Source organism: Echeneis naucrates, chromosome 14 (assembly GCF_900963305.1).
Source record: "Echeneis naucrates chromosome 14, fEcheNa1.1, whole genome shotgun sequence".
Classification (NCBI taxonomy): Eukaryota; Metazoa; Chordata; class Actinopteri; order Carangiformes; family Echeneidae; genus Echeneis; species Echeneis naucrates.
In genome coordinates, this window is record NC_042524.1 from 15,144,255 (window position 1) to 15,161,308 (window position 17,054).

The 17,054-nt window shown below is 43.5% G+C and overlaps 1 protein-coding gene across 2 annotated transcripts; it reads left to right on the forward strand.

The window, feature by feature from the left end:
* Positions 1-1,336: 1,336 nt before the first annotated feature.
* LOC115053962 (protocadherin alpha-C2-like) lies at positions 1,337-15,535 on the forward strand. Of its 2 annotated transcripts, XM_029518873.1 has the most exons (4): positions 1,337-4,157; positions 6,405-6,463; positions 9,415-9,500; positions 14,688-15,535. In XM_029518873.1, exons 1-4 carry the CDS (start codon positions 1,617-1,619, stop codon positions 14,996-14,998), a joined length of 2,997 nt encoding a protein of 998 aa, XP_029374733.1. In that variant the 5' UTR covers positions 1,337-1,616; the 3' UTR covers positions 14,999-15,535. The 2 variants fall into 2 exon arrangements, with proteins under 2 accessions (XP_029374733.1, XP_029374734.1); XM_029518874.1 differs by lacking the exon at positions 6,405-6,463 and having other exon boundaries at positions 14,688-14,876.
* Positions 15,536-17,054: the final 1,519 nt, after the last annotated feature.

The following is a 17,054-nucleotide window of genomic DNA, read 5'->3' on the forward strand; positions in this document are numbered from 1 at the left end:
GGATATGAGACTTGTGCTTTATGGGGTCCACCACAGACATCCTAAATACGATTATGTGACCTGACAGTCTGAGGTCTAGCGCTGACAGTGATCCATGTGGAGGGAAGGTTGGGATTGTCAGTGCGATGCTGTGTTTCTGTTGCTCCTCGGATGAATGCTCGCCATGCGGTGGCTGCGCCGCAGAGCCGCTACCGGCTACTGAACCGCCGTTCCTGCTCCAATACAGACAAAGGGAGTCGAACAGGAGCCGGTCTCCAAACCGGTGTCTCTGATTGAGACCACTGTGTGCTTTATGACTGAGGTTTTTTTTTTTTTTTTTTTGGGGGGGGGGTCGTGTCCTGCACATTAGACATGACCTTGGCTTCATGAGCAACAGTCCAAACAAGCAAATCTGGCTCATTACATGCATGGAGCACAGCTGCGGGTCATACTGTCCATGTCTGTATCCCCACCATCATTTTTACAGCCATCTCATTTATGAACTGAATGACTGGCGTCGCTGAACGCATCAATGTGCGCGCAGCCTTTACGTCTGGTCGCCCGTCTTTCTTTACTGTGGAGGGTGGGGGTTTTCATGTGTCAGTCCCTCATTAGCTCCCAGACCCCATACACCAACGACGCAATGGAGGGATGTGAGGAGGGAGATGGGTGGGGGGGAGTTGCGCCACCCTGGAGAGAGAGCCGGAGTCTGAGTGCGCACTAGGGTGGGATACGGTCCTTCTGTAAAAGCTGCAGCGTTCAAGGACACAACGTCCGGCTCCTCCTTTCTAAATAAAACCTGGATGAAGGGGCACAGACGGTGCTTAAGAATACACATGGCACGTGCGATACGTTGTTTTTCTTAAAGCACATAAAAGTGTCCATACAGCTAAAGTGAGTGTTTACTCTGATCAAGTATGAATCAAATTAAAAGCGTCACTGAATATAAGAATAATAAGTTAAAGATTTAAATAAATAACTAAATAAATAAACAAAGGTTATTGTCTTAACGAAACCACTAGCACATTATACATTAGGGTGGCTTATGTGAGATTAAGATGATCTCAGTCCCCACAAAATACCAGTGATCTCAACGTCAGAGTTATATTGTTACTTGACTTCGGCCCGTCATTTTTACAGCCACTTTAACCAAACGGACCACTAAATGTGAAAGAGGCTTCTCTGGCTAAAGGGGGAGACGTCTGCAGACTTGGCCCACTGAAGGGCCACATAAAAGGGTGATTGAGACAGGGGACACGGTTGGGGTTTTATTTCGAAAGAGTCGCCGTTCTCTTCCGGCTGTTTGGGCCTAATTTGCGTGGTTTTGACGCACTTCACAGCTCCAGCGGCAGGGAAACACACCCGTCAGCAGCGCGCACTGGAGACAGAAGACGGGGGTAAAAAAAAAAAAATAAATAAATAAAAAAAAAAGAAGAAGAGCGCATCACGGACAAAGGAAAGATGGGTGAGCTGGAGAGGATTGACCTCAGCCAGGAAACACAATGGATGAGCTGCTTCTCTTTCATTTACCGGGAGACCAATTAGCCCACATTAATGAGGTGCTGGGATGCAAGATACTGCAAGCTAAAGAGGCGGAAGGCTGCGTTTAATCCGTCTGCGGATCCTAGGAGCTTGCGATGGCTGTGGCGGGGATATGCAACCGGATAGGGAATAATGTGCCTTTTTATTTTGTGATATTCTCCTTATTTTGTGGCCTTTCGTGTGGACAGTTGCGCTATTCTATAACAGAAGAGCTGGAAAATGGGGCACTGGTCGGGGATCTGGCGAGCGACCTGGGGCTGGACATCAGAAAGCTCTCCGCCCGAAAAATGAAGGTAACGGCGAACAGCGGGAAGCGCTACGTGATTGTCAACCCCAAAAACGGCAAACTGCTGGTCAATGAGAGGATCGACAGGGAGGCGCTGTGCGATCTGTCCAGCACCTGCCTTCTTAACCTGGAGGTGCTGGTCGAAAACCCCACCGAGGTGCATCACGTCGAGGTGGAGGTCTTGGACGCCAACGATAACGCGCCGCAGTTCCCCCGAGACGAGTATCAGCTCGAGATCACGGAGTCCGCCCTTCCAGGATCGCGTTACCCCATCGAAAACGCCCAGGATCCGGACGTCGGGTCCAATTCGGTCCGCATGTACCAGCTTAGCACAAACGACCATTTCGCGCTCGTCTCCAACAAACCCTCCCTGAACACAAAGCACATCGAGCTGGTGCTGAAAAAGCCCCTTGATCGCGAGCAGACGCCTTACCACCAGCTAATTCTCAGCGCCGTGGACGGCGGGACCCCGGATAAAACAGGCACTGCTAAAATCAACGTCCGGGTGCTGGACTCCAACGACAACGTCCCCCTGTTCGACAGCTCAGTGTACAAGGTGAAACTGTTGGAAAATTCTCCCAAAGACACCCTGGTTATCAAACTGAATGCAACAGATCTGGACGAGGGGACGAACGGGGAGGTTTATTACTCCTTCAGCAGCTACACTCCAGAGAGGGTGAGGCAGATGTTCAGCATGGACACCAACACGGGAGAAATAAGGGTGAGGAACAATGTTGACTACGAGGAGACCAACTCCTATGAGATGTACATCCAGGCGATGGACAAGGGCCCCGGGGCCGTGGCAGCCCACTGTAAGGTGGTGGTGGAGGTGGTGGATGTGAATGATAACGTCCCTCAGATAGTGCTCTCGTCTCTGTCCAGCCCTGTGAGGGAGGATGCTCGGGCAGACACCGTCGTGGCCCTCATCAGCGTCACCGACCGAGACTCTGGGGCCAACAAGCAGGTGAGCCTTGAGATCCCAGCAGGCCTCCCGTTCAAGATCAAGTCATTCAGAAATTACTACACCCTGGTTACTTCAGCTTTCCTGGATCGCGAGACCACCGATGCCTACAATGTCACTCTGAGTGCCACGGATGGAGGAAACCCTCCCCTCTCCTCCCAGAAGACCATACAGGTGGATGTGGCGGATGTGAACGACAACCCTCCGCGATTTGAGCAGACTTCATACACAGTGTATGTGGCTGAGAACAATGCCCCAGGGGCCTCTTTGTGTACCGTGAAGGCTCAAGATGCAGACATCAAGGAGAATGCACGCATCACCTACACAGTGCTCAATGACAACAACCATGGCATCCCCGTCACCTCGTATGTGTCTGTGAAGGCTGATACAGGGGAGGCCTATGCCCTGCGAGCCTTTGACTATGAGTCACTAAGAGAGTTTCACTTCCAGGTCAAAGCCCAAGATGGGGGCATTCCTCCACTCAGCCGCGTCGCCACCGTCTACATCTACATCATGGATCAGAATGACCATGCGCCGCTGATAGTCAACCCTCCCGGCAATGGCACGCGCTCCTTGGAGACAGTACAGAAGAATGCAGAGCCCGGTGCCTTGGTGACCAAAGTGGTGGCCTACGATGCTGATGCTGGCCCAAATGCCTGGTTGGTGTACCTGCTGGAGACAGCCACAGACCTGGACCTGTTCAAAGTGCACGAACACACCGGTGAGATCAGAACCACTCGGAGGATCCTGGAGGACAACTCCACCTCCTTCGCGCTGACCGTCCTAGTGAAGGACCACGGGCAGCCTGCTCTTTCCTCCACCGCCACCATCAATGTGGCCGTCATGGAGGTGCCACCCAAGGTGGTTCCTGACCCAAAGAGGATCATCAGACCTCACAGCACGCTGCTCTTCTCCAACGTGACCCTGTACTTGATTGTGGCTTTGAGTGCCACCACCTTTGTTTTCCTGGTCACTGTGGTGGTGCTGGCCATCGTTCGCTGCCATGCCTACTGCACCCAGCCTGGGTCCTGCTCCCCTTGCTGTGTGTCACAGAAGCCACCTCCAGATGGTGGGAGCAGCAGTGTCAGTGCCGGTGGAGCAGGCGGCGGCGGAGCCGGGGCACAACCTAATAACAACGTGGTGCTCCGTAGAGACCTTAAAGTGGAGCCTCACTACATTGAAGTGCGTGGCAATGGCTCCCTAACAAAGACTTACTGCTACAAGACCTGCTTGACAGCCACCTCTGGCAGTGACACTTTCATGTTCTACAACACAGGACGTCCCATCAGTGGCACCTGGGGAAGCGGTGCCGACCGCTTCTTCACCAGTGGAAGTGGATTTGTGCGCAGGCTGAGTATGCCTGATGCCTCGCTGCAAATCTGCCCAGAGGTATGTCATTAATTCTTTATCTTTATCTGTGTCCTAAGACCTGGGAGGTCATGGATCATCATGTTTACACACAAGTCACTTTTAAATGAAATGTTATTTGGTTGCAAAAATAGAGGGCCTTTTTAAACCACATATTAATCATGACTTTATGTCAAAGTTATGGCTACAGTATGTGATGTTGTCGTTATTTTTCTCTGTGGTGTTTCTGTTGCTGCAGGGTGATGATTTCTCTGCATGCCTAGTTTGATGCTCTCCTGCAAGGAACTGAATACTCGCAGTCCTCATTCTCTTTGTTCAGTTCCCACTTGCACTGTGCAGTTACTCAGCTCAGCACTCACACTGCGTTAGTGTCAGTCCTGATGCTGTTCAAGGCTCCTGTGTTATTTCTGATGACTCAGAGATTTGTGTTTCAGTTTTAGGCTGTCATCACATCTACACCAAGAACAGGTCACATCGTCTGCACTACTAGCTCATTCTCTGTGCAAGTGGGATGAACTTGTATGTCTGTACCTTTGTGTGTGTGTGTGTGTGTGTGTGACTGAGTGACTGAGTAAAGCTGAACAGTTACACTGGAGCAGCTGGGATTAATTGACTTGATCAAAACTAGTTGTTGAGGACTTAAATTAAACACCGTTGGTTTGCCTGTCAGCCACTGACTAAGGTAGAGATGTGCATATACTCATTAGCAATTAGACGTAATAGATTGTTACTGTGCACTCAGAGGCTGCATATGTTTTTTTTTTTTTTTAACTTGTCATATCTTCTAGGTGAGGGAAACGGAGTACTTTTAACAGCTTGGCTATATCCATTGTGCAGCATTTATGTTCATGGTTATGCTTGTTAGTTTCAGATTAAAGGAGTCTGTGTTTGGCCAAGATTGGCCAGATTGCTGTTTCACCAACTGCAGAAATATATATTTTTTTTATTGCTAGACTTGAAGTTAAGAGTTTGCCCCTGGATGTATCAAATGAATCATCAGGTACCAGTCTCTGGTACATTAGCAATACAATGAGGAAATCTCTCACAGAGACAAGCGCAGTAGTGTAAATTAAATTAACCTCCAGCCTGTGTTCCTCACCCCAGCAAATTAGATTTACTCAGAAAGACTGTGTCTACCAGCAGAAAACATTCCCCTCTGAATTGAACTGAGGAACATAATGTGCCATCTTCATCTGGGACGTTTGTCTCGGCATCAGCAGGTTTGTGTCTGAAATGCAGCTTTCTTTATTCACTATTCCTGAGATGATGATGCTGACAGAGTTTAGCAGTTCCTGTAATGGTTACAGTCATTTCATGTGGTCCATGTGCCCACTACCTACTCATTAGGAAAACAATGATGAAAGGGATGAAAGATTAGCTCACCGAAAATATGGCTTTCCCCCCATGAGTTTATTATGGTTCTTTGAACATAATGTTAGCAAAATTAGGGTATCATCAATGGCAGACCAGTGTCCACTCTGAAAACCACAAGCCATTCAACACTAAAATATATGTGAGGAAAGATTCATATAATTTAATTTAACTTAAAAATATATATTTATATGTTTCTAAGTATTTTATTGCAGATATATCTCAGTTTAGTTATGGTGAACTTTTGGTGAGAGACACGGTCATCTGGATCAATCAATGTCCAAAGTGAAAAAGATTGGGAAGAAAAATGAAATGAAAGTTTCGGGTGTGATTCCTCTTGGCACTGAGCTAATACAGGCCAGAGGATGCAGTTGCACCAGCAATGATGGGTCTTGTTTATTGTTTTTTTTTTAAGGCAATAATTCACCAGAGGGCTTTTAGGAGTTTCAAGCACTCAGTCCAGGTTCATCAGGAGCAAAGCGATTTACTGTAGTTGCACGCCAACACATCCACATCAGTTTGTGCAAACACCCCAGCACTCAGGGAAAGGGCTTCACTCTCCCAGCTCTCACTTTTATACAGCCACAGAGTGATATACTGTCCAAAAACTCATCAATAGGGCTTTCACTACTGCCCTTTTTAAAGTCCTTGTGTGGATGCCAATTTACGTATGTGTGTGTGAGTGTGTGTTTGCAATGGGGGACACGACTGCAGTGTTCCTACCACATCCAGAGCTGGGATGTGTATCATGATTAATTGATGAGCCCATGGCCCAGCCTGGCTCTGTGCTGTATGAGATCAAACTGAACTCACCCTCTTCCCTCTCTGTCTCTCCATCATTCTTGCTCTTCTTTCTTTCACCTCTTCTCTCTCTCTCTCTCTCTCTTGCTCGCTCAGCCAAAAGCCCCGAATGCTGACTGGCGATATTCTGCATCTTTGAGGGCAGGGGTGCAGAGGTAAGCACTTTCCATCTTTAACTCTTTTGCTACTTATGATCAGGTACAAAAAGTTACACCTATTCATTCCTCTTGTACTGCCTACACCCAGTCTTTGCTGCCACAGCACTGACCCTCCATGTTGCTCTTCACCACAGCACACATTAGACTTCCTTCAGATATCTGTTCCTCATAATGACCTCTGTTGAAAGAATAAAGGCATTGCGGTACAATACTGCAGCTGAGAATATGTCACTGTCAGAAATGAGCACTAGTGACATCTGTTTGAATGTCAACCCCATCCTCTTTCCAACTGGGAAAATCCTGTGCAACCACTGATCAGTAGATGTACAGCACTGCCCCTCTGCAGTGTAACATTATATGGGCCATCTACATTCTGAGCGTTGCCTCCACCAGTTTGTCTTTAAGCAGGAAGCATGAAGGACAAATTGGCTGACTATGACCTTTCCCAGATTATCAGATGCACAGAGCTGTATCTCCGTATTCAACTGGCCTGCCTGCACACATGTGCCTTTCTTTGTGTATTTTTATGCATTCGAGTGAGTAATGTTTCACACATTTTCACATCAACTTTAACTTCTGCAAATCCGAGAAAATTTTAAACTCATAACATCCAACAATTGGAGTAAAATATTGCCTTTTTTCCGACCAATAATGAAGTGTTTTGCTAATCCAATGTGAGGACAGCTGGAACGTCACAGACTAATGAGTTTTTGCTCCACACGTCTGTTCTTTGCACTGAATTTTCATAATTTCATGCTAACAATGCTTGCTGCTCAGTCATGGAGTCTTCTGCTCCGTCTGCTTTTGATTTAATTGGATATTAGTGTTAATTTCTATGGTGGGGAGGGTATCATAATGTGCATCATGTCATCAAGCCACAGTAACATGACATGGTTTAACATAAATCATCACTGCAATTTGCCGCTGCCATCTCTAAAATGGCAGCATCTGTAACACACATGGACATAGAGACGGCTCACATCAACACTTAGCCGTAACACGCACGTGCTGCAATGTTGCAAACTACACGCAACTTGTAGCGCCAACATCACTGACCCACATTCCTGGTGTATTCAGCCACAGTAGAAAACAGCAGCCCTATCTGCGTAAATGTGTGTGTAATCTCACACACTGAAGTGCAGTCACTAAAGGCTAAAACTCTCACTGCGGAGAAAGTATGTTTTATATTCTTGAGAAATCCCTATTTATGGGAACAAGTGTGTTGGTGACAGATGCTGGATGTGCTGCATTGCAGAGGCCCCAGTGAGCGTAGGTCCAGCCATCCAGAATATCCATTCATTATGATCCTATGGCAAGATGTCAGCCTTTGTTCGAAAACTGTTTGCATGCACTTTAGTTGCTAGGCATATTTGCTAAAATGTCAAATTATTACTCCTTCAGTGCAAACTTTTACACTTTCCTGCTTCAAGTGATTAAGCTATTTTTGTAATTATTTCTTTTATCTTTGGATAGAATCTGCTGGCTGTTTCCAGTCTTTATTTTAAACCAAGCTAATTGGCTAGTCACTGTGGTGAGGAAAAAAAAATTATTAAGGATGCTAATAAGAGTATTGCATATTATCAGGGGTATATAAAACTCAATTTTCAACCATGCAATATTAAAACGCTTTTTACCTCCAGTCAATCGTTGACAACTGACCATTTTAAAGTGAGAGTCATCACCAAAAGATAACTGAAAACAGTAGGTAGTGTTTCTGCAGAGCCATCTGTCAGCATACTGTATGCCCACCAGCTCAGCTGAATGAAAGAAGTCGAGCTCAGGAAAGTACACCCTCTGGGTTTTCACTTCTAGTGAGAAAACATAAAATAAAAAGTACAAAACATCTGAAACCTCAAGAACGCAACAACAATGCCAACAAAAGTGTTCATGTTGGCATTGTACTGGGATTTTTTGTAACATTGTGCCCTACTTTTTTATACATTGAGGCTACTAACTATACAATAAAATATTATCAGCCGAGTTCCAGAGTTAAAGAATTGCTTTGGATTTCCATCTGGATGGATACCTATGACATGGCCACTTTTCTACAAATGGCAGAAAACAGATGTTGCTTATCTTCAGATCTCTGTTTTATCTTCCTCCCTGCAATATTCAAAACCATTCCAGCTAGTTCAGGAAAAATGTCCAAATGTCAGTAAACTGAAACTGTGAAGCAACTCTAGGCCACATTAGCAGAACAGAGCTTCAACAGCACAACAAACAGAACATGCTGATGTTTATATTAGCTGGATGAAGGGAAAAAGGGAAACAAAGCTTAACCACAGAAAGTCCTACTGGAGCTGAAAAATGTATGAAAAACACAGATCTTACTGAATAAACTGGAGAGAAATTTGTTCATACGTGACCCAGTCACCTGAGACTAGAATGTTAAAATGCAAACAGCTGTCTGCATTTCAAGCATCAAAATGTCTTATTTGGCTTCTTTGAACCATCAGTCTGTCATTCTTCTTTTCCCCACTACTTACAGCAGAAAAGTGTTTCAAATGGCTGCCAAGAAGCTAAGCATCACCAGAGTTAGCAAAATACCATATGTCATATCCTCTTCCACAACAGCAGGCAAGAAGCACTGAAGATATAGTAAGCACAGAGGTGTAAATAATAAAATGGGTGGTGGCTGAACTCCACTGAGCCCCTTCACTCTCCCTCAGTGTAAAAAGCCTTTTGTTACATAGTTTTAAGGCAGAGGTTTCTGCAAGTTGAATGGGTTGTTGATTATTCTAAATAAGTAGGAATTGGTTGCCAGGGGTAACAAGGCGAATAGAAAGAAGTAAACTGGTCACCCATGGCAACTGTTGCAGCTTCAAAAAGATCTACTAACTTTACTCCCGCTTTTGAGAGCAGTTCTTTGAGGTAGCTTAATAGAGTAGTAAAGTTAGTATTGTTTTAGCTTTGGCTCCTGACCTTGTTGAACGTGTCCTGCCTTTCAGTTCAGTCCACATGGAGGAGTCGTCTGTGATGCAGGGAGCCCAGGGGATGCTCGTCCAGAACTGGCCCACTGTTTCCAGCGCTGCAGGTGAGTAGACACACAGCAGTCGGGATGTAGCACCCTAAGTCTCAGTTTCTTTGGGCCAATGCTGATGAAAAAACACATGGAAGTGACAGATAACTGACTTTGCCCACTTTACGTATAAATGAAATAGTAATTTACATTTTTTTATGTATTCTATGAATAGGATGTTTACTTTCAGGAAGTCAGTTACAGCAAAAAGATAATACAATATGTGTAATGCATTCTTCAAAAAGCAAGTTAAGAGCTTTTCTCTCTATTTTTTATTAGTATATGAATCACTGTGTGTTCTTGTGTCTGTGGCAGAGTGAATGAAATAAAACAAGCAAATAAAAGAAAAGATAATGTAGCATACATGGGCCAACTTTCAAAGGAAGAATTTAGAAAGACTGTTTGAATACAGTATGTTTCATTATTGTGTAAAGACCCTAACCCTAACCCTAAAGTAATGAATAAAAACTGAATAAACAAAGCTGGTTGTTTGTGCAAAAAAAAAAAAAAAAACTATAATAATAAATGAGCCAGCATCTTAAGACTGGAAATAGGAACAGCTGGTGTGTGTGTGCATGCGTAGTAAAAGCTAACCAGCATCTCTTAAGTTCAATAATCAAAAAGGTTTCAGAAGAAATAAACAATGTTGGTAGATTTTTGTTGATATGTTATATTTGGTTTTACTGTGTTCCAGATGGTAAAGCTGGGGACTTTACAGAGTTATACATCCACATAATGTTTTGCACGAGTGTGATTTTCATACAGATCTTAGCTGAGATGCCAAAAGCCCGAGGCTCTTATGCAGAGTCACAGATAAACAACTGTATCATACCATGAAAGCAGCTAGCAGCATGGAGAGCCACAGACAGAGAGGAAAAGGCAACTCTTTTTAATAAGGCATGAGTTGTCCTGAGTGGGTGGCAACACTACAAACACGTAGAAGCAGATTCTTAGTGTAAATAGAGCTGGCCTCGGAAATGGCCCATGCTTCATCATTCACTGGCTCAGAGAGAATGTCTAATGACTAATTTGGGAGTACTATGGTATGCGCAAAAACATAGTTGGTGGCTTTGCGTTGGTTGTGATTGTATTTGGAACAGTGTTTCTCTTCCATTTTCATCCTGGCAACCAGTCATTGATTTTCTTACCGGCAGCAGGAATTAGAACATATTGGAGGGAGATAATTGAGGGGAAAGTTGTAGCATCACAGTCAATCACTTGACGAGTCAGTGACAGATTATGCGTTGCTGTCTGTCAGCAAACACACACACAAATATCGTTTTATATATATATTTTTTATTAATTTTTTTTTTTCTCTCTATGGAGAAGAAAGCTGAGGAATCGTTCGAGGTGCATGCTGTACCAATTCCCAGTTTCTCTGTGCCAGTTTGCTGCAGAAAAATGTGTACTTTTCACTGAGCAGATGGAAACCTGCCTCTGTGGTTATTGTTTTCAAGAAGAGTGCACAGTGTACTGCAGATCTATCAGGGGCGCATTGTTGCATTAGGAAATCATTTGGTAGGAGGGGCTCAGTGGTAGAGCATTGACATGGATTGGATTGCAGGTTTATCTTCTTTTCTATGCAAAGGTGGAGCCTCATTTGTGACACATTTTCATGTCTGCAGTGACTTTTGATGGTGGAGTGTCCCAGTATGCTGTGATGCACTTAAATGTGGCAACCTCAAAGCTGTGTCTTTGTAAGTGACCCATGGTGCAGACATGGAGGCATTTGTCTACTGCCAGAGGGGGAGGGATTCTATTATGAGTAATAGGAGTCATGATTAAAAAAAAAAAAAATCCACTAATATTAAAAGCAATTTTGGAAAGGCAAAGCGCAAGAGACATACAGGGGGACGGTTGGAAAAAAGCAAGGTATGGGGGGATGGAGAAAGAAAGGTTAAGAGGATTGGCAGGTTCCTGCAGTAGTGTTGTTGCTAGGGAACGCCATGTGACTTGTTGCCTGGCAACACTGTCTAACTGAGAGATTGCTGCAGCAGCCGCACCCTCCGTCAGCAGGGAGTGGGCGAAGGCAGTTTCCATGGCAACCGGTCATATCTCTGAATGGAAGATTTAGAGGCAGAAAAAAGGAAGGAGAAGTTCGCAGGGAGGGGAAGGGGACTCAGCAAAGGCAGGTATCCAGAGGAAAAAGAGGGCACGCAGCAATTTAGAGGAAATAATCCAAATAGAAAGAGCGGTTTAGCCTGTCGCGTCTCATGCAGAATACATGTGATTCACCGCATACACGAGCTCTACTCAACTGTCAGATTTATGCATGTGCTACAAACCACCAGAGGGATTCATTTGAGATGGAAGCGTAGCTTGGACTAGACAGGAAATTACATAGCCTATTTTAAATGTAGGACATCAGGTTACACGAAATGAGGCTTAAAACACCCACACATCTACTTCAGGTGTCATGGCAACCTCCTCAGAAGGAACCCTCCTGTCCTGCTTACCAGCTGTTACACCTTAATCCATGGTATACCTGCATTTGCTGTGAAATATTGGCTAATATGACACAAAGGCAGAGTTACAACTAATCCTCCATGTTAGAGAAACAGGGGCACAGAGGAAGCAAAGCCCTTCTTAGTTTTTACCCAGTCCGCCAAGCTCCGGCCTTCCTGCTATGAATGAATTTTTCACACACACACAGAGAGAGAGAAATATCTCTGATTAATACCTGGACAAGGATTTTAATTAACAACGTCAGAGGTTTGGATTTGTCACAGCCAGTGCAGAGGACTCTGGGATGTTCAGGGACAATATTCACTTGATTAGGCACTACACAATCACACAACATTTTAGCTCAGGTAGTCATGCATTGGCATGTGATCTGTTCTTGCTCCATCAGGTGTACAAAAACCAAAAAATGCAGTGCAATGATTGTGCACAATTTTCTTTACTACAGGAACAGTAATTACAGAGCAGTTTGCAGCATTACCACCTGTTAACTAGTCTTCCACAATTACTCTTAGTTTTGAATTCTGCTATGAATTGGCTTCAGCCTTAAGATGATTCAATAACTACAAGTTAAAAAAGGATGTCCACAAAGTTTTGTCAAATCAGATATTTCTCAAAAATTACTGGATAAATTTCAATAAACTCAAAAGTTGATATTCATTTGTAGCAGAGGATGAATGCTTACTTTTTCCTATAGCACGGCTCATTTAGCTTCTATCATTAGCCCAGCCTATTTCTTTAGCTAGATGGTTACATCTGACACCAAGTTATTGTTCAACAAGCTCAAGTATTAAGTTAATTGGCTGCAGCTGTTTTTGTTTTCTTTCCAAAATCGTAACAATGATACACAACTGTAAAAATGTAATCCTCGACAAATCTGGGCTTTCCTTAGCAGTGATGCCTTGACATCAAAGGTTGTCATTTCTTGGTTCATCATGTTCAACACAAATTAAAAATGTATTGTTCTATTTTTGCAAGTACAAAACAAATTATTGATGTGTCTGTGCTCTTGAGTTCCTGTCATGTTACTGTTAGTAAACGCCACAACACTGGCTCTGACCTCTCCCGCTACACTCACACCATCAGTCCTAAACAGCTCCATATTGACGCAGTGAGTTGTTGCTCAATAACACATATCAGTGATCTGCTAAAGGTGTCTACTACTGCTCTTTGAGGTCAATATTCCATTACTGAGTAGCTGCAATAACCCAGAACTCCCTGTTAACAAGCCTGATAGTGTCCATTACAAAACTTATTACAGCCCAAATGTGTAATGTACTCTAAAAGTAATTGAACTCATTGTGGGGACTCAGTGGGACACTGTGCGTACGGACAGTGTGTATTTTCAGCCAAGTGTACCTCCCTATGGGACAGTGGTTGAAACCATTTCAGCAATCTGGCAATGTCATAAATAGCCTATAAAGAAAAATCAAACAGAATCTTTTTGCAGGGGCTTGTGTTTGATCTAAATAAATTCCAGACTGAAAGTAGGTCAGAGCAGCGGGAACTGGTATGGGCCTGAGAGCACCGTGTCTGCAACACCCGCCCACCCCCATCTTCCTTTGCATCTCTCTCTATCTCGCTCTCCCTTTCCTTTCCTTTCGCTCTTCATTCCATCTCACATCCTTCTTTAACCTTTTGACCTTAATAGCTGTCTTATTATTTTTTCGATATATAAATTCTATCCTCACCTAATTTTTTTTTTTTTTCCCCCCAATATTTTTTTTCTTGCTTTGTGAGCTCCTCTCTCTTTTACATTTATGCTTGAACTGGTCTCCCGTCTAGTCTCCTGTGAGGTGGTAGGATTATGCAATCCAAATCCAAATCACTTTGCCAAGTTAAGCAATTCTTTGGTTGAAAGGTTAGTCTCCTCCAAGTGTTCCCCTCTGTGGTCTCGGCTGAATTTCTGTCCTTATTCTCTGCCTGTGGCAGTCCCTCCAGTGTCAGGCTATTCCTCTGCTTGTTGCTGCTTGATTCTGCTTATTCCTCACATGCATGCATCAGATATCTGAATACCCCAAATGTAGCTTAAGTAAGAGATAATGCATGACACGTAGGGCTGTTATTGCAAAATAATTCACAATGCCAAATCTAATAAGGTGAATAGCATGGACTAGAGAAAATTTTTGTGATTTGTCAAGACCTTTGGATTCACACATTTTCTCTATAAACACCTTCACTGATGCTAAATATTATGGCAATGTAGTGGTTGCTCAACGAGGGCTACTGCTGTTAAGTGTCGACTTTGGGAAATTAAGTTACTACAGTATGCACAAAAAGGTTCTTTTTAAGTCAAAAGTAACAGATTGTATGTGCTGTCCAAGTAACAACAGCCCTAAATAAATTGACATAAATAATTACTGTACATTGACAGCTCTGTCAAGACTCAAGGTGCTCCACTGACTATTGATTATTTGCAGTGGCTAGAGCAACAGGCTTCAGTAAGGCAGCAGAGTAATCTAAACTGTTTGTGTTTGTTGAAGAGATAGCATTCATTCATTGATTCATCTTCAACCGCTTATCCGTTTCTGCATCGCGGGGTAAGGAGATATCATCATTGATTAATGGATGATGCTGCAGAAGTCAAAGATGGATTCTGTTTTGTTCTTATTCAACTGTATTACACATGTTGGCCTAATCAGTTTTAGATGCGCCTCCAGTGTGTTATAACAACCATTGAATAAATGTAACGGTTAGCCAAATGTCACATATCAAAGTTTTATCTTCTTTATACCGTTGTAGATGGAGAGGGTGGTGGAGAGCTTTCACCCCCAGTGGGCGCTGGAGTTAACAGCAACAGCTGGCACTTCAGATATGGTGCCGGACCAGGCTATGGCCCTCCTCAGCCACTGAAGCCTGGAGAGATTCCTCCGGAAGCCTTCATCATTCCCGGATCCCCAGCCATCATTTCTATCCGCCATGACCCGGGCCCTGTGGATGACAAAGGGGATTTCATAAGCTTCGGCAAGAAGGAGGAGGCGAAGAAGAAGAAAAAGAAGAAGAAGGACAAGAAGGACAAGAAGGAGAAAGGAAAGGATGATGGTGAAGACTAGAAGAGAAGGGGTGACCTGAAAACAGAGCTACCAACAAACAATCATCCCAATTTCAGAGCCAGTAAAAAAGCCAAGTGCATCCTGTAGAACTGAGGGAGCCTCTTTGCACCATATTTGCAGAGACATTGTAGAGTGGCCAAACCCTCATTAGAGCACATCTGGCTCCCCACATCAGGCAAACTTGCTAAACAAATGTTTATTTCACTTTTTTGGCTCATTTGGCTTATAAACTTCAGCCAAGGTTTATAGTAAACCAATGTTCTTAGCTCTATGTCATCTAAAGGCTGGACCAAATTAAAATAGAGTAATTTATTTGATTAGATTAGCCTCTCTGTGATTTGCTGCCCCCACCCCAGTTTTTACAATGACAAACAAAAACACCTGAAAAGGTGTACTATTTGTATCTGACCATTGTCAGCTGAGGCTGCCCTTGTTGGCATCTCTGTCTTTATGCAGCCCCCTAACTGCCTCATCTGGTTAGAGGTGAAGTCGGAGCCAAACTAAAACGCAAAAAAAAAAAAAAAAAAAAGAAAGAAACAGAGGCTTTTGTCTTCAATATAATGGAGGCCTTGTAGAAATCCAGAAAACGTGGTCTTTTGTAAAAAATAAAAAAAATAAATAAAAAGAAAAATTCAAAAATGAAAAAGCCACAACATACAGTATGTGTACCATGAGATTAGCACCTGATAAACAGGACCACACTTGAACAAAGAGCTCTGTTTCAGTGTAACATAGCACATTGCTGAGGCCGAGGACCTGGACTGGGTTGCACCAACTATGCGCAAGTTTGTTCCCCGGTTATGGTATAAAGTAGGGGCTTCAAAACTGCTAGTTCATTCGTAATTAGCAAATTTCTAAATTCAGCCATGAAGGGAAGCGGGGGGGTGGGGGGGGGGGGGGTTGTAGGTAGTTGCAACATGGTATGAAACAAGTGGCTAATCAGTAAGAGCACTGCCTTGCTGAATGATACTAACCTCATTGATTTGTAGTTGTTTAGATTGGCATAAAAATTATGATTGGTAAATACTTTCCATGTTTGACTCTTGAAGGACAATACTAGGGTTTGCATGTTTTCGTCCATTCTCTATCTAACTGACATCACTTCTAGCCATTTTCCAAGGCGCACACAGTGTGCTTTGGGATGTAATTTTCCTTCTTTCCTGGCAGCCATTGTTTCTTTATTTATTCTACCATAACTCACAAAAAAAAAGCAAGCTGTGACGGGAAACTATTTTGCAATAAGAAATCCATTAGGGTGAAAGCAGCATCTGGTTTTGTTGTTGCTTCACAAACATTTTCAACATATGCAAATTTGGCTGGATTCACTCGCCAAAGCGAAACACAGGCTTGATGGGTAACACATGTCAAGCAATTCTCAGCATGCTGACTTCTAGTCTCTGTCAAAGTAAATGGGGAATATACTGATCCTGGATAACAGGAAGTCAGAAGAAAAACAAAGAATCTGTAGAAAATGGACAGAAATATTCAAAATGACTGCTATCGTCCTTTAAGTTGCAAAATGGCATATTAAAGAAAAAAATGCATTGATCGCAGAAAAAGATAAAAAAAAAATCCTGCTTTATTGTTAGTGAGTGCAATTGTGTGAATTTGTATCATTTGCACCTGCTTTCTTGCTTGCTTAACTACTTAGTTGTTACTTGAGGTTATGTTGTAAAAGAGTTTATGTGGTGCTACCGCTTATATTTTAACAATGCGTGAATTAGGACTTGTGGCTACTTGGGCTATAACTAATGAACCTACGTGCAGCTGATGCAACCGGCCACTGATCTTGACTCCTCTTTTGGAATATGGCACAGGTCAATGGAGTCTAAATGCCAATGTGTATCACCACAGCCCAGTCAGAGACACACACACACACACACACACACATATATATATTTTCTCTGCCCCTTACTCACACAAGCAAACACACATACGCTGCATCTTCCTCTCTTCCACACAAACTACACTGCTATCCTAAAAGAACACACACCAATTGATGGAAACTCCAAATCCAAGACTGAAGGCCAGTGCCACCCTTAATATGGGACTGTAT